The sequence below is a fragment of the Pseudochaenichthys georgianus genome, chromosome 8, assembly GCF_902827115.2.
Source record: "Pseudochaenichthys georgianus chromosome 8, fPseGeo1.2, whole genome shotgun sequence".
Taxonomy (NCBI): domain Eukaryota; kingdom Metazoa; phylum Chordata; class Actinopteri; order Perciformes; family Channichthyidae; genus Pseudochaenichthys; species Pseudochaenichthys georgianus.
The window spans coordinates 4,213,931-4,232,563 of record NC_047510.2 but is presented as its reverse complement, the minus strand read 5'-3'; the positions used below and the strand labels follow the sequence as shown (position 1 = coordinate 4,232,563).

Below are 18,633 nucleotides of genomic sequence, written 5' to 3'. Positions count from 1 at the left end.
CATTCTATATTTTATTCTGTAGATTGTGAACATTACTTTTCACTTCACTGCTTGTTGCACCGTTAGAAGCTAAACTGCATTTCGTTGTCTCAGTACCTGTAATCTGTGCAATAACAATAAAGTTGAATAATCTTGAGCAGGAACAAATGTATTTACTTAGTACATATCTGACATTAACGATTAAACACATGTGTGCATTCTTTATAAATGCAAACCGAGTCAAGCCGACTCCGAGAGGAGAGACACCTCTGGAGATCAGAAGAGAGCAACTTGCTCTGTCATACTGGGTCAGGCTACAAGGAAGTGGAGAGGGAAATATCACAAACAGAATACTACAGGATTGCTGGGAATATGCAAAATTCCAGGGGCGTGGGTTTGGCTGGACGAGTAAGGAGAGAACGAGGGCATGTGGAGTGGAGACCATCACGTTTGCCAAAGCAAGCCCATTTAGCCGTGTTCCCCCATGGCTTTCCCCAGAAGCTAACATAGATGTGAATATCATAGAAAGGAAAAAAGAGTGGCAAATAAATGAAATGGGAATTAAAACGAGTATGTATCTGAACAAAAAGTATTACAATTACCTACACATTTACACAGATGGATCTAAGAAGCAAGAATGCGTGGTGATAGGCATGTGTATCCCATCATTTAAAATATCAATCTTAAATCAGTAAGTTCAATCAGTTTTATACAGCAGAAATACTCGCAGCAGTTATTGGGTTACAATGGGTTGAAGAGGTCAGACCTGATCTGCACAGACTCACTATCTGCTTTGGAAAGCATATAGTCCACAATAACAGTTAGAGAAGATTTAATCATTGAACTTAACCACTGCTTACTGAGACTTCAGAGGAGGGGGATAGATGTGCAGTTGTGCTGGGTGCCGGCACATGAGGGGGTTGGAAAAGGAGAAGGAAAAGCAATAATTAAGGAGAAGGGTATGGAAATATGGCAGAAAAGGTGGGAGGAAGATCAGAAAGGGAGGAGATACCACAAGTTACACACATCAGTCATAACAAAGGTCTATACAGGAACAGAGGGGAGGAGATCACCATCACTAGACTCAGACTGGATCATACAGGATTAAAAGGAACAATGTTTTTAAAGGGAAAAAGCGAAGTTGAAGAATGCAGGGGGTGTGGAGTGAAAGAAAATGTGGAACACATCATATAACACTGCAACATGTACAAAACAGAGAGGGAACAACTAAGAGACAGGGTCAGAGAGGCAAGAAGGGAGTGGAGCCTGATGGGGACACTGGGAACAGAAGGTGAGTGGGTAAGAGCTCACCTTCTGTTCCCAGTTAATTAACACTTCCACTGCTGGTCAGTTTTCGGCCGTGTTTAATCATGAAAACGGTGTTATCCATGAGCCTATGTCTAACACTACGGAGGAGCTTAGTTTATGGTTTCACTCCACATGTAAAGCTGCTATGGACACTGTGGCTCCATTAAAAACAAGGCGACCCAAAACTAAATCCGAGCCTTGGCTCAATGCCACGACTCGTGCTGCCCGACGTGAATGCCGTAGAGCTGAAAGAAAATGGAATAAGGACAAACTACAAGTGTCTTTTCAAATGTTGAGGCAGTGTTGGCGTCTCTACCAGAAAACTGTAAAAGAGGCAAAAATAAAACATTTCTCTGACATCATTCTTTTAAACTGTCACAAACCTCGTGTACTATTTCAGACAATAGATTCAGCTCTTAATGCCCCTCAGACTACCTGTGTGGAGACCTCCCCTGCAGTCTGTGAACATTTTCTTCAATTTTTTATTAATAAAGTCACTTCAACTAGGACTCAAATCACTGCTCCATCAAAAGACACCTCTGTCTCTGCCCCCTGCTTTGCTGTTTTTGACCGTTTTGAGCATATGACTCTGTCCTCTGTGCAGGAGATTGTCTCCAAAATAAAACCCTCTGGTTCTCCAATCGACCCTGTCCCTCCTCGATTTTTTAAAGAGGTATTCCCCACTATAGGACCTTTTGTTCTTGACGTTTTTAACAGCAGTCTGCTCACAGGGGTTGTTCCGGAAAATTGGAAACATGCCGTTGTTCAACCACTTATTAAGAAACCTAGTCTGGATCCCACAGTTCTTGCAAACTTTAGGCCCATTTCCAAGTTACCTTTTATGTCAAAAATCCTAGAGAAGATTGTATACAGTCAACTTCTCGCTTTTCTGGAAGAGCACAAGGTACTCGAGGTCTTCCAATCTGGTTTTAAAACCTTGCACAGCACGGAATCAGCTCTTTTAAGAGTTTTTAATGATATCCTCTTAGCAACAGACTCGGGTGAATGCATTATCCTTTTACTCCTTGATCTAACGGCCGCTTTTGATACAGTGGACCATGAGATCCTGATAGCTCGTTTGGAGCAGTGGGTGGGCATTAGGGGCAAAGCCCTCGAATGGTTTAGGTCGTATCTGACTGGTAGGACTTTCTGCGTCAGCCTTGGGGACTCTGAGTCCTCGTCTGCTCCTCTCCTTTGTGGGGTTCCACAGGGCTCAGTGTTAGGCCCCCTGTTATTCTCCCTGTATTTGCTCCCTCTTGGGTCCATTCTTAGGAAGCACGGTATCGCTTTCCATTGTTATGCAGACGATTGCCAAATATATGTGCCACTTAAAAAGAATGACTCATATTCAATTAAACCGCTGTTAAACTGCCTTGAAGACATTAAGTCCTGGATGTCATGCAACTTTTTAAAATTAAATGATGACAAAACCGAAGTGATGGTTTTTGGTGCCCCTCGGACCACTCCTATAGACCTAGGATCCCTGGGCCACTCCACCAGGCCTACCATCACAAATCTTGGGATAAAGATGGACCCTGAACTCAAGCTTGACAGCCAGATCAAGGCAGTTGTTAAAAACAGCTTCTTCCACCTCAGGCAGCTAGCCAAAATAAAGCCTTTTTTAAATAGTGACCTCTTTGAAACTGTAATCCATGCCTTCGTCACCTCCCGCTTGGATTATTGTAATGCACTATATATGGGGATAAGTGCATCCTCCCTTGCTCGCCTCCAGATGGTGCAAAATGCAGCAGCACGGCTACTAACTGGCACACGCAAACACGAGCACATTTCCCCCATTTTATCTTCACTCCACTGGCTGCCCGTTCATTTGAGGATTCATTTTAAAACTCTTTTATTTACTTTTAAAGCCCTGAATGGCCTGGCCCCGCCGTACCTCTCTGAGCTGTTACACAGCTACACGCCCACTCGCACTCTCAGGTCAGCTGATCAGTTGCTCCTGAGGGTGCCAAAAACAAAGTCTAAGCGCAGAGGGGACCGTGCTTTCTCTGCTGCCGCCCCTAAACTGTGGAACGACCTGCCCTTGCTCATCAGACAGGCTCCCACACTGACTGTTTTTAAATCCCGTCTGAAAACCCACCTCTTCTCCTTGGCATTCAGAAACAAGTAGAGTGTTGCTTTTATTTGCTTTCAGTGGTCTATTGTTTTTATTATATGCCTGTTATTTATTTTTTAATTATTACGTTTATTCTGGTTTGTTTTGTGTTTGTATCTTGTATTTTAAATGTATTTATATTATGTTGTGTACAGCACTTTGGTCTGAAGGTTTTTAAAGTGCTATATAAATAAAGTTGGATTGGATTGGATTGGAGAGCTACCAGGAAGGCCATTCTTAAGTATCTGAGTGAAACAGGATTGATTGGAAGAATTTAAAACAACGTAAATACAGTGGTATAATTCCATAAGTGGTGATAGGATGATATGGTGATACACACTCGTCTTGTACAGTAGGTGGCGATATGCACCTTAAAGTTGTTTGCAATCCGCCAAAAACCGAAAAAAGAAGAAGAAGAAGAAGAAGAAGAAGAAGAAGAAGAAGAAGAAGAAGAAGAAGAAGTCTACTTTCGAGGCGAGCCGCAGCTTCGGGAGCAGCCTTCCTCGACATTGAGAAACACCCTGATTTGAAGATAACAGTTGAATTGATATGATACTTTCAAATTTCACGACACTTTAACATCAGGCAATTTAATATTTGACAGATTATTTTCTAAAAGATAATTAACGTTTGGCTCTTTTTTCACTCTCTGTTGGGTGAATTTAAAACAGTAACAAAGAAAGAAATGTGAAAGACGTATCTACATTATTTAACACTCTGAAACTCCCGGTTAGAAATACCGTGACTATTTCCGGCGGAACAGAGCGGTGTTTTGGTCCTCTAGTGCTCATGGCTGCTCACGGTAAAAACTTTATCCGCGTGCGCCTCCACTTCGACTACCCCCCACCGGCTGTGGCGGGATGCCGCATGTGCTGGCTGCTCGCGGACCTGAACACCTGCCGGGTGGTGGCGGACCTGGAGAGCCTGATCCGGGAGAAGTTCGGGTTCAGCCGCAGCAGCGTCCTGCAGCTCTTCCTCCAGGACTGCTACCTGCCGCACACCGAGAGCGTTTGTGTTGTGCGCGATGACGACAGCCTCAGGTGCGCGTGCTCTTCTGTCAATAATACTGTACTACACATAACATTGCACTTATAGTTCTGTTCACATAATGCTGTAGCCATAGTACTGTATCCACACAGCAATGTACCCATAGTACTTTACCCATAATGCTGTACCCATAGTACTGTAGACTAATCATAATACTGTGCCTAATACTGTAGGATACTCATAGAAAAGTACAGTATTGTACCAATATGACTGTACCCGTAATGCTGTACTTATGGTTGTGAACCAATACTACAGTAGGCTACTCATATTATTGTACCAATAGGACTGTACCCATAGCACTGTACCCATAGCAATATAGGCTACCTATAGTATTGTACCCATAACACTACACGCACAGTACTTTAATACATACTGTATAGTACTATCAGTGTAGTAATAGTAGTAATATACGACTATTATAGTAGTAATACTGTACCAATGGTACTGTTCTCTAATACTGGGGGGGTGACAGTTTTTTAAAATCATTTTAAAACTATATCCCAGTCCTGTATTATTCCGACCTTTTTATGGCTACTTACCGGTTTCCCTCTCAAATCCCTACCTCACTGTGCTTGATCCAGGAAGAATGGTCAAGAAAGTCATAAACTCTAAAGATATAAATGTGTATTTTACTATGTTTGTCTCCTCCTTTAAAGAGTTGATTTTTGATTTTCCAGGGTGAAGGTGGACTCTCTGGCTCATCTTAACGGCCACAGCAGCAGTCCGGATGCAGCAAGTGAAAACTGCAAAAAGAGACAGAGACCCACAGAGGAGGATTGTCCAGAAGAGAAGGCAGTGTGTGTGGATCGGAAGAAAAAAAAGAGGAAAAAAAAGTGTGAGGAGAGCGTGGAGATCGATACCAAGCAGGCTTCAGGAGAGGAGAAGAATGGGAAGGCAGAAATAAAACACAAGAAGAAGAAGAAGAAGAAAAAGAAGGCAGAGGAAACCCCCAAAGCAGCTGCTTCTCCCCCCAAAACCCCAGCTAGTGTAGAGAAGCCAGCTAAAAGCAGCAAGAAGCCCCTAGTGACAAAACCAAAGAAGGTCTCCTCTTCAGACTCCAGCAGCAGCAGCGAGGACGATGAAGCTGCCAAAAAACCAGCCGCCATAAAACCCACACCCAAAACACCCAAAAACCCCACACCCAAAAACCCCACACCCAAAACCCCCACACCCAAAACCCCCACACCCAAAGCACCCTCCTCCACTCCTACTGCTTCCAAGGCGCCTCCAACCACCAAACCCCCCCAGACTAAACCACGCCCTCCTCCTTCATCCTCTTCCGAGTGCTCCTCCTCTGATGAGGCCCCCGCTGTGAAAAGCCTGCCCAAAACAACTTATTTAACCTCCACAGCCCCCAAAGGAGCAATAAGTAAAGACTCCAAGCCCCAGCTGGCCACCAACGGTGCACAGAAGCAGGTGGCGGTGCGAAATCACCATGACAACGCAGCGTCTTCTGACTCAGACAGTGATGATGAGATCAAGCTGGTGATCCGCCGGCCGGGGCCGCAGCCAGGCTTTGGTGGGGGCGGCATGTCGCCCTGGAGAGGCCGCGGCAGGGGACACATCGGGCGCGGGAGTCCTGTAGAGCAGGGCAGGGGACACATCGGGCGGGGGAGTCCTGTAGAGCAGGGCAGGGGACACATCGGGCGGGGGAGTCCTGTAGAGCAGGGCAGGGGTGGAGGACCAGGGGGCTTCAGAGGGTCCAGTTACAACGGAGCCAGAGAGCCGTCCTGCCACACTGACTCGCTGACCAACCTGTCAGTGGTCCTCCAGGTGTGTCTCTCATTAATGTCTGTGATTCAGTAGCATTTCAGTTCCTGCTTAGGTCATCTTTAAATAGGACAGTGATGGAAGAAGTACTTAGATTACTTACTTAGGTAAAAGTAACCATACTACAGTGTAAACATACTCAGCTATAAGTAAAAGTCCTGTAGTCAAAATTGTACATAAGTAGAAGTATTAGCATAAAAATATACTTTAAGTACCAAAAGTAAAAGTACTCTTCATGAAGATGCACAAATAAGCATATATAATATATTTTAAATGATTGTGTTATAACTATTAATGTGTTCATAACTTCAATGTTTCACTTGGAAAAAGTGTGGTTCATTTGAATTATGTGATGCACTCCTGGCTAGCTTAACCTATAATAAAATATAATAATGTGTTAGTTGATTTATATTTTGTATTCATAATCTAAATCAGAAAAGTAACTACATTTGTTAAATAAAAGTAGTTGAGGAAAAAGTACAACATTTCTCTACATTAAAGTACGAGTACCTCCATTTCTTTTACTTAAAGTACAGAACTTGAAAACATTTACTTAAAAGAAAGTAACAACAAATAAAGAAACTGACACTAGTCCGAGAGATAACCTAATTGTTTACATCGAACGAGAAACAAGTTCAAAAAAACGATTGCACCATTCAACAATACTTTGTTCATCCCTTGTTGTAGAACGGAGCAAACGGAGCACAAGCTGCCCCCAAACGGGACTACAGCACCTTGCCTCTGCTGGCCGCCCCCCCCCCAGCCAGGGCAGAAGATCGCCTTCAAGGTAAGGCCCTAGCCACACGGAGACGAAACGGGTCGTATCCGCTACAGTTCTCTATCATATAGACGGTTCGGCCACACAAGGCCGACAGGGAAACGCAGAAACGATAACGGGTGGGTAGATCTGCGGACGCCACGCTCTGGGGGGCAAACGGCTCCATGTGTACGTCCTATACGATCGTTTCCTGATAACGAAAATACTGATGGGCTGTCAGGAGAGGGGGAGGAAAAGAGAGACTCCATATATTATTATTATATAGAGTCGTTATTCATTTGTTTTAAAGCTCAATAAATAACAAAGAAGACCTTTGACCGGCACTTTTCTAATTTTGTCCGGAAGATTTAAACTTTAACGGACATGTTGACCGGCGAAATCTGAAACTCTGCTGCACGGTTCCCTCGTCCCTTGGAAGAGGCGGAGAGGTGGGTGTTTGTCATCTGCTGGTGGACTACCGGAGAGACTTACAGCAGGAGCACACGCTTGCCTCGGGGAGGGAGAAAAAGGGCCCTGGCCCCTGCCTCTCCCCACCTCTGCTGCTAAATCCACCGCAGAGAATAAACAGAAGGGCAACCATGCATGCTCGTGAAGTCTTCTTCACTGCTTTTGGTGTATTTTGTGGCAGAAGTACAGCGCCACTTACAGGCCCGGCATATGTACTACAGCGTCTCCAGCGGGTCGAGCGGTCTCGTGTGGACGGACACATTTCTGGTGCCGATTGCGTGTGGACGGAAGACTTTTTTGATATCGAATTTAGTTCGTTTTCGTTACCGTGTGGCTAGGGTCTTCGACTCACTAACTTTGCCCATGGCTAGCTTGTTGGTGGCTAGCTAAGCAGAGCAGAATGTCACTGTCTTGTAATCCATGTTGAAAATAATAGTTACTCGCTGCCCTAATTACCAGTAGGTGTAATGCTGTTTATTGCTCACCACTATTTTTCCTTTTTAATGTATTTACAATAAACATTTGTGTGTGTTCACAGTTACTAGAGCTAACAGAGAACTACACACCGGAGGTATCAGGGTATAAGGTAGGTGTGATTGTCTCTGACTTCATCATACTGGAATCCCCACACTACTGACCCACATGTTGCTTCTCATTTTAGGAAGGAAAGCTTGTGAGCTTTGACCCAACCACCAAACAGATCGAGCTGGAACTTCTTTATACCTATCAAGGTAAGGACCCTTGACCCACTTACATCATTGATCTTATTCTAAAATGGCTAATTTAAAGTGTCAACATTCAAAAAGGTTTGTCTTCCAAAACACTGGGGGCAAAGAAAATATCGCATTGCAGTACTCGCACAAGTTTGAACGCGATATGATTTGTATTCCTCTTGTCACTCAAACTAAACGCTCCGGATAGAAGGCGGGGCTTATCTTTATGTCAACAGAATCAGAATCAGGTTTATTACCAGGTAGGTTCACACGCACAAGGAATTTCACAAGGTGTCGTGGTGCATACAAAAAAAGAACACACATCGTGAACTATATTAAGAACACTGTAATACAAATATAGTTAGATAGCAATAAAATAAAGCAGTCATTTACATTGAAATAGAATGCAATACATTTATAGAATGTATAAATGTAAAGGCCAACAACGTCTATCAACCATGGCTGAAATGACTGCTCTTGCTGCTTTGTGCATGTCCCAGATATTTGTTGTTAGCTACGGTGGACTGAACCCAAAATGACCATATTTGATATGATTTAATAGCAAGAGTATGTCAAAATGACTACATGTTTATGATTAAAAATGAGTTAATTCTTCCTCAGCTCCTGTAGAGCCGGGCAAGTTTGACCTTGTGTATCAGAACGCAGATGGCTCTGAGAGCGTGGAGTACGCCGTGTCCAGAGGCTCTCAGGTAACATTCAACTACTGATCTATTGTTAAAGCAATACTTTAACCTTAAGGGAAAGAGAGGTGAAGGAGGGAAATCAATCTCATGTCTGTTTGTCAATTATATTTACTTCAATAGTGTTTTTATTTGTCAGACAGTTTATAGATTTGTTATCTTAACGGCCATCTGTATATTTTTCTTACTCTCTAATGCTGCTTTATTCTATTTTGTGATGTTTATATTTTAGAATTGTTTTATTTCTACTCTTATAATTTGTTATTATATGCAATGTTTTGTTTTATGCTGCTGCAACAAAAAAAAAATCCCAAATGGGGATTAATAAAGTACATCTTATTTTATATATACATATATAATAAGGGACCTTTTTAACAAACAAACACAATGTCAAAAATGTTCAATAAAAAATAAGAATTAAAACAAATATTTATGCAAACATACAATTGTGCACATTGTACTACTACAATATACAACTAGCAGAGAAGGGTTTTGTGTGTGAAGACGAGTATAAAGTTGTGAGCAGTAGTGCTGAGACCCAAAGCGGCTGGACTGGATCACATCATGGATATGATAAACCTCACAGAACGTTAACCAGGCCTATTCATTTCTACCCAAATGCTGGTCGAAAGCAGCTAATGCCACATTGATGGCAACAAGTATCTACTCATCCAAAGTGGTGAATAATTCATATGCGTATAAGCATACTGTATATCTAAGCATATTGCTAGTTGAAAAACGTCTTCATCTCCTCCCACAGGTGACAGAGCGCTGGGACTCCCTGCTGGAACCAAGGCTGATCATCTAAAAATGGATCAAGCTGTTTCTCTACTTATTTTTTATTTCAGGATCCTTCAGCTTGACTTAAACTGGAGAGTCACTTCTGTGCATACATGACGGCTAAGGAATGTGATGAAGGTTGATTATATTCTCTTAGATGTGCTCCTCAATAACTCATTATTTGCACAGAAAAGCTAGTGTAGGTTTAAGTTTTGAAAAGTGGAATATGTTTTGTATTCAATCTGGGTAAGATATGAAGTATTGTGTTTTAATATGTTGGTGGAACGAGTGACTTCCAGGACAGAGACATAATGGTTTTATGTTTTGTACAGTATTGTGTTGATATCAGTCTTGTATAAACCATTTTTCTAATAAAATCCTTGGTCTTATTGCAATGTAGTAATGCTTCCTTTCATGAAAAGCCATTTCTTCCAGGAGAAGAAAAGAATGACAGGAATGCTATATGAAACATTGATTCCCTATGTCATTTAAAATGTAGACTTACACATCAAATATATGAAACAAAGGCACATGCTGAATCCCAACTCTCCCATTGTATTAACAGGAAAGGATAAGGTGCCTGCATTCAATCCAACTTTAGGTCAAGCGAACTAAACACCATAGCTCAATGTTTTTTATAAGGATCTACCTGGAGCTGTGTCACCACCATGGTCAGTTTTCAAAAATATTTTTTTAGCTGCTTGTACTAACTCCATTTCTTTTTTGCATTGCATTGTGGGATACACATTTACATAGTGATTATGTTCAAAAATGAAAGATGTGTTTGCTGTCTGCAACTGACTAAGTAATGTTGGTTACAGACACATATATTTCTACTTTGCTCATGTATTAGCTGCTAATATATGAGCGTTGCTTCATGCTGAGCTTTATTGCATCTGAATGCATCCAAGAAGAATGTATTTTCAGAAATTATATGCATTTCTTTAAATCATAATCTTGAATTCTTCCAGTTCCAACCATTATTATTTTTGATGTCATTCCTTGCATTGTATGTACTATATTCTCTTTTTTTGTTGAATTTGGCTCTACTGCATCTTTGAAAACAGCTGAGAGTGGTAACACACCTGGATTATTAATGAGCTGCCGGTTTGTGACGCAATGCCTCGTGCCTCAGTCGTTTATCATCGGCCTTTTCCGTCACTTCTCGCGCTTCTTGAGCACGCGCCGCTGCTTATGTCACGGCAGCAGCATCAGCAGCAGTCGGTTCGGCGGAGGAGAGCGGAGGACGGGATGAAGGAGAAGACGACGGTGATGATGGCGACCGTCACAGACATTCTTTAACAGGAACAAAAAAATACCAAGCAGCTCTGCGATGGAAGGAAATGTTCCTGACCAGGAGCAGCTCCTGCAGTTTCTCCGGAGGCTCAAGGAGGTTTTCGACGTCTGTGACGAAGATGCGGACGGATTCATCCGCGTTGAGCACCTGGTGGACCTCGGGCTGCAGTTCGGCCAAGGAGACGAGGTGAGAGGCTGGAGGACAGGACGTTTCCGCTAAATATAGACCATTTGTGCTTTATATTTATATCAGTATTCAGCTAATCGTAGACTATAGGTGCTTTGGGTTTTTATTTAGCTAATTATAATCTCCAGACCTGTGCTTTACCAACATGAGTGTTTCGAAGGCTATTCGGCTATGTATTCAGTAGCTAACTGACTATGTTCCTTGCATGCTCAGTGTTTAGCTATAGACTATACTGCATGCTTTACATGTTCATTATTTAGCTAAATATAGTCTGTGTGTGCTTTTCACGGGTGTTCAGTTGCTAACTATTGACTGATATGTTATTTACATGTTACGTGTTAAGCTAACTATAGACTGTAGATGCCTAACATGTCTTTTCAATATTTAGCTGGATATATAGGCCTAATATAGGTATTTTACATTTCTCTTCAGGTGCTTACCTATCTATAGTTAGCTGAATAATAACGTGTACATGTACATGTTAGTATGAGATTATAGGGACTTTGCATGTGTGTTCAGTTGCTAACTATTGACTGTATGTTCTTTACACGTTCAGTGTTAAACTAACTATAGACTATGTCGTTTTAATATTAAACTGGACATCAAATAACTTTGATGAAACATCAAATTATTGCTTTTAACTAACCTAATACATTTGACATAATACATTTAATGAAAGTCAACGTTTCCGTTTTTTCAGTGTATAGGCAGCTGGAAGAAGTACTAAGATCTTACTTCAGTAAAAGTATAAGTACCAGAGTGTAGGAATACTCTGTTACAAGCAGTGTTGGGCAAGTTACTTCCAAAATGTAATATATTACATATTACTTATTACTCTTTTTTGAAAGTAATAAGTTACATTACAAAATTACTGTCTCTGAAATGTAATGAGTTACACTACTTTAGTTACTTTTCTAGTTACTTTCACCAAAATAACCGCAAAAGAATGGCTAGGTATTTTAAATGCTAAAATGTAGTTTAGTGCAGCTCATTATACATCCAATGAAGGGCAATGTGGTATAGCAGCATAACCACTGTGTAGGCCCTTAAGGCGACTAACAACTTGTATTACACGGGTTAGTTGAATACTCGATTCTGATTGTAAATGCTTAACATGTGACACGTTGTTAATACAGTAGTACAGACCACTGTCAAGGACTATAATGAAGGTTGCTAAGGAGGATCAAGAAAGAGAAAGGAAAAGAGGTTAAAAGACGGAGCGCTGGACGTCAGGTAAACCACCAGAAGAAGGCAGACAGGAAGTAAACACTAACAGGACACGGAATGGGCTCTGTAGTGTGTTTAGCATGTGGCCGTGTACAGGCCCGGTTCCAGAACAAAATTACTCAGGGTGCCTCTGAGATTACAGGGGGCGCAGCAGTAGCAGGTTTACATGAGCAGTAGTGGCCGATAACAGCAATGAAAAATAGCATTGATGGTCCCAATGAACAGATTATGGCATTTGTCATGTTTTGAAACCAAGCCAGTGAGAACATTTCAAGTGAGTTAAAAGTGCAATCCTGAAATATTTCATATAGTCCAAAGTGGACTGTGGCAAAGAAAAGCACAACAGCTTCAAAGCTGTACTGATAAAACAAATGAGAACATTTGTAAATCAAGGCACATATTATTTGAACCAGCTCATGGTTTGAAATGGCAAACATTGAAAAGCAAAAGTATTATTAAAACCATGTAGCCTACTAAACATCACCTTGGTCCCATACTCTGGGAAGAGAACATGTACTGTCCTTGAAAACTGGTATCACATCATCATGTGAGGTGGACTTTGTGACCTGGAGATCATTTCAGCTGCAACATCAGCTCGTTGATAAGCTTGGGATATGAGATAGTTTTGTAGCCATTCGTGGTGAAGGCATCTGTGCTATTGTATGCATTATTTTTGACCCAACATTTCTACAGGCATGGCAGAATATGGCACTATTTTCACATATTCTAGCCCTTGTCTATTTGTATACCACGAGCTGCAAAATGACCACCTAACCCCACTGTACATGCGGATACTTGTTTAGATCTACCTGCGCAGGCTCTGTTTTGCCGTGGTATCCTGGCACCTGCGGGCCGCAGAGGGGCGGCGTAGTTTCGGGCAACGAAGAGTGCTGCTCCGGGGTTGAGGGCGGCAGTCAGGCGGGAGTAAGCTAGTGTCACAACGGAGGGTCACGTGATGTCCCCATCTGACCTGTTGCTGCAGTCTGCAGTAGACGCAGTGTTGCTGGCATTTAGTGATGGTTGCTTTAACCATTTTCGTATAAATGATTATCCACAGATGTGTGTCACTGCTGTGGAAGCACTTTGGAGATGATGCACGCGCAGCGGAGCAGGTCACGCGCAGCTGACACAATTTGTTGTTAGTATTTTTCGCACCGTTCTCTTTTTTGAATAGAGGGTGCATAACATTCAACTGCCGCGAGATCCCGACGCGAAGCCTGAAGAGTAAACACCAGGTTTACTAATCTACCCGCACAATGTCTCTGGTGTCGGAATGTCTCGCTATGTTAGTACATTCTTAAAAAACAAAACACCATTTAATTTCGGGTTAAAATGTGTTGTAACTGCGTTACTGAGCATTGTAACGGGTAATATATTACCCACATTTCATTAGTAATGCGTTACATTACTTCGTTACAGCATAAAGTAATATATTACTGTAACTCCGTTACTTTTGTAACGCGTTACACCCAACACTGGTTACAAGTCATGTACAAAAGTATTAGCATCAAAAGTACCAAAAGTAAAAGTAGTGATTGTGCAGATTGATATGTTTTATAATGATTGATCATTAAAGTGTTCTCAAAGCTGGTAAAGGTGCAGCTAGTTTGAATGACTTTGTATTCTGCAGGGTAGCTGGTGGATTTACTCCAGGTGGAACTAAAGTCTGATTTAACACTTGCTTATATTTCACATCATTCATCCAGATCTGTGAAGTAAGTAAAGGGATTAAATACATGTAGTGGAGTAGAAGTAAACAATTTACCTCTGACTTGTAGTGGATTAGAAGTACACAGTAGAATCAAATGGAAATACTCAAGTAAAGTACAAGTATCTCAAGATTGTACTTAATAGCAGTACTTGAGTAAATGTACTTAGTTACTTAACACAAGTCACTATAGGTGCTATACTCAGTTTCCATTAGCGAAGTAATAGTTATCCGATTGCTGAAAAATGTCTCCAAATGTGAAAGCTTTTTGACCATTTGATATCAATCAAAAATAATTTAAACTGATTTCAATTCTGTGTTACAAAATCCCAAAAAGTACCACAACAACTTGAGACGTAGTAGAGCATGGACATGGTAATCAATCTAATATTCTTCAAACATTAAGATAGGACCCCATTCAAAGGAAAGTGTATTCAATATCTTACACAGTGCTGAGTGCATCTCTAATCTTCAGGTTGCCAGCGTTCAGATGATGTAAACCACTTTGGTGGCATTTATTGTTACCTGCTACCCCCCCCTAAATATCCCCCCTCCTTCTACAAAATACAAAAGTTGGTCTATGGTTAAGAGGAGTTTAAAAGTATAATGCAACGTTTTAGATACCTTTTTGTCATGTCAAGTTGCCACATTTCAAAAGCCTGTTGTTTACATGAGCTCTGGCAGTTTGATCTTTCTGCCAACATTGAAATGTTTTAGCCGCATATTAAACATTGGGCATTGAATCCTCAACAGCTTTCAATACGTGCAACTGCATTTACACATAAACGCTTAATAAAGCTTTCCCAATGTATACTTATTTACAGCAGTTTTTTTTACACCCTGCTGAAAAATTCAAACCGGTGGCTGCCCAGAAGAATTTGAATTAAATCTTAAAAATATGTGAAGTGGCAAATCCTAGACTTTGACTCTTCCTAAGCCACCTGAGGTAAGAGGATGGATGTCCAATAACCTTTCCTACAAAAATGCACGCACTGAGATGCTGTTTCGTTTCACTGAAAAAAATGATTTAATAAACAATTAAGTCCAGTTAACTTTCTAGATCAAATCGAAACATAACTCAAACCTTATCCAAATCTACTGTGATAAATACTGAGGCAAATAATGTGGCCTTCTTAACTGCAATCAAAGATGTCTTTAGTCTATTAAAAGTATATAGTTCTAAATTATATATTTCATAAATCATACTTTTAAAAGCAGCTAAAAACATATATTTGAGATATTGTCATCATAAATGTAAAAGCTTATTTTGAATTCTTATTTTTTTGGATGGACAGGATGGCAGATATTTTCGCGGCCTATACATTTTTCAGTTTTGAATATAAATAAAAAGATACAATAATTTATAAATGATACTTTACCAAAACCTCATACAAGTCCTTATGTCAATCACTTATGTACCCTTAAATACATATATTTATATACACACATAGCAATACAAACACACACAAATAAAAGTACCTACACACCTGTCTATTCATACATTTTTGCCACATATTATAATCAGCCATGTTTCCAGTTTAAGAAGTAAATGAACATTACATATATACATCTGCAGTGATGAACCATGGGGGTCTCTAATTTGTTGGTTTTTAATTTAGTTGGTTAATTTGTTTAAAATATAGGCTTCAGGTGAGGCCTAATTTGTTATACTGTATTTAGTCATACCATATGGTTTGAAGACAGCTGTGTAAAACATTATCTTGAAATCAATGTGAATCAGTATTGTAGGAGGGTGCAGGTGAGATCCTGGATGCGCCTGTGAGTGTTTCCGAAGAATGAGAGTAGATTCTCCTTTAAGCTGTCATGGCGGCTGAGCACCATGAACACACTACTAAAAATAACTCTGTCGTACTGAGAGGTAGCTTTTCCTCCATCGCCCTCCCTCACATCGCCTCTCATCTCTGTGTTCTTTGTCACCATGGCGATGAGAGCCTGACGAGGAATCTCTGATCGGATTGGTCGGTTATTAAGTAATGAAGCAGCCTATGAGACGGTGCAGCAGTCAAGTATTTACATTTGTGTCGTTTGTAAAACACCCGTTTCTATGGTGATTAATTCTCTGCAGTCAGCGTATGAAATAACATCTTAATACCACACTGCTGTTCCTTTACTGCAAGCACACTAGGGGTTATTCATCTTTATATATATTTCATATCAAGGCTTCCTGTGAGGTGTATCTAATAGCATGCAGAGGCTACATTTGAGACATTGAACACCGATCCCTTTCAAATCCCCCTATTCCACTAAGGTAAAAATGCTATAATTATAAAAGCACATAGAAACCATTTCATTTAAATGTTGTGTGTGTATTTGTTCTGTTTACCTGCAGCTTTCCTGCAGAGTCCAACATGGATTGGTTGGAATCTGTTGTTGTTACATTATACTGACAATCACAATGTTGGCAAACTAATGTGGCCCGTATAATGTGAACTGTAATCACCATGTTAGCTTAGCATGCCTTGTATCCAGGTAGGTGATAATAATAATAACTTACATATATAGCGCCTTTCATTACCCTGAGGACTCTTAGGTAGGTTTTGGTCACTTATACTTATTGGACACTCTGACCTAATAGAAATCTTTACCAAAAATGATCTTTTCTTTTGTAGCGGCTAATCAGCACACATTTATGACATAAAGCCAGGTCACTAGCATATCTTAAATTCACAGCCATTGTGGTGATTAAAGAGGGTTATACTCTTCAACAGAACTAATCTGAGGATCCAGGGTGCAGTACTGTGTTGTAAAAATCTCTCGTGTCTGTTGCAGGTGAAGAAGTTAACTAGGTACCTGGATCCTAATGCTCATGGGAAGATCAACTTCAAAGACTTTTGCCACGGAGTGCTCGCCATTAAAGGTAAGACATGCAGACAGATGTAAATGACGTACCAAAGAGGTAGAGTGGAGAATCAGCTCACTACTGCATTTGATCTGCATTAGGATGAGCCAGGCTAGCTCTTTTCCTTCTGTTTCCTAGCGTTGTGTTAAGCTTACTGCAGTTGCAGTAGTCCTCAAAATGTTAAACTATTCCATAACATGTTGATAGCCTTCCTGAAGTGATGTATTAATCTGCAAATCGTTCCTTCTTTTCTTTTGTTTTCTTCTTTTTGTGTTTTCTGTTTTAAATCCTAAACAGAAAAATTGAAACAAATACAATTCTCTAAGATTATAAGTCACAAATATTCAAGAAAATAAATCTCTTACATTTTTTCTATTTGATTTTGAAATGGAAAAACCAAACGATAAAAGGATTATTGTGCTGTATTGAGGTGGAGTTCTTCCTCCCTTTTTGCAGGTTGTGAGGGGATCCTGAAGATGGCTGTGGGCCCTCGCAGTGTGGCCTCCACCCAGCCGTCTGTCACTGACAACGGTTACATTTACCAGGTACATTGTTGAGCCCACAATGGTGGAACCTTGAGCCTTTTTTTACTTACTGAAAACATACATTTTAGCATTAGCATCCTCAAATCTGAGTCAGTGATCACCTTCATAGTTGGAGTAGAGGGGATGACTTTTCCTCACCGTGCACGGAGATGGAGAAGCACTAGTCTTCTCCTCCTGTCACTGTGTGGCACCTCACTCATGTTTGATGAGGAGTACATCCGATAATACAAAATCACAGCTCTACAAATCTTGATAGGTTTTCAATGGAAGTTGTATTAATGGCAGAAACTGTAAACAGTGTTTCTGTACTGGGCCATAAAAGAAAAGATTATACTTAAGCAATGATAACCATACAAATACAAATACTACACCTTTGGCATGTCAACCTGATGAGATTATCAAACTTGTGACTGTATGGGTTAAGTTTAACTTAAAAAGTAAGTATTGGGAAAATACTGAATGTACTCTTGCAATATCAGAGTAGCACATGATAAAAAAGGCCCAACTGTAACTGTGTAAGTAACATGATGTATGATTACCTAGAAGAGCGTCAGGACACAATGTTCTAGGCATATGATCGCTATGTGACAACGATTAACATGATGATTCAGCCTCTATGGAGATAGACATATGACTGTCATGTTTATGGCTTACGTGGGCCTTAGCTAATCTGAACTAAACATTGAATACTGCTTTGGACCAGTATTCTCCATCTTGTGACTGTCACCTCACACAGCCCGTGTGACAGGCGTTGTGCAGAGGCTGCCCTATTGAGCGCTCTCAAAAAGCCGGTTTAGGGCGCAAAACAGCTGAGCTGCCATCTCCTTGGATCTGGAGACATGACGGAGCCACAGAGAGAGCAGACAAATCCCTCACCCTTTTAGCTGATGTCAGAGCCAAGAGCAGAGCTACTTTGGCTGACAAAAACTTCAGGGGAACCTGATCTAACGGTACGTCCACACAGCAGCTTCAGAAGAATCTTCCACCGCTTCCAACGCTTCTCTGCCCATTGACTTTGAATGGGGATGATGTCACTTTGCCTCGCTTTTCGCCGAACTGCATTGTGGGGGAGCGAAGCGAAGATTTCCAGGATGTCCAGGATCTCCAGGATTCAAAAGTTGAGCAATGTTCAACTTTTGAAGCTGAGCTGGAAGCGCCAGCCAATCAAACACGT

The 18,633-nt window shown here is 41.0% G+C and overlaps 2 protein-coding genes across 2 annotated transcripts in view; both read left to right on the top strand.

Annotated features, from left to right (window-relative positions):
- Positions 1–3,836: 3,836 nt before the first annotated feature.
- coil (coilin p80) lies at positions 3,837–10,035 on the top strand. Its single transcript, XM_071204157.1, is given in 8 exon segments — positions 3,837–4,440; positions 5,125–6,224; positions 6,912–6,970; positions 6,972–7,004; positions 7,981–8,028; positions 8,104–8,173; positions 8,777–8,865; positions 9,617–10,035. Coding segments are annotated over 8 exon segments (1,698 nt in total). The 5' UTR covers positions 3,837–4,189; the 3' UTR covers positions 9,665–10,035.
- A 788-nt stretch (positions 10,036–10,823) lies between these two features.
- The window catches only part of rab11fip4a (RAB11 family interacting protein 4 (class II) a), a 47,461-nt gene continuing 39,651 nt past the window's right edge, over positions 10,824–18,633 (top strand). Inside the window, exons 1-3 of the mRNA XM_034089909.2 lie at positions 10,824–11,119; positions 16,845–16,932; positions 17,371–17,459. Of these exons, the coding sequence (XP_033945800.1) occupies positions 10,970–11,119; positions 16,845–16,932; positions 17,371–17,459 (327 nt within the window). The 5' untranslated portion in view covers positions 10,824–10,969. The remainder of the gene's footprint in view (positions 11,120–16,844; positions 16,933–17,370; positions 17,460–18,633) is intronic.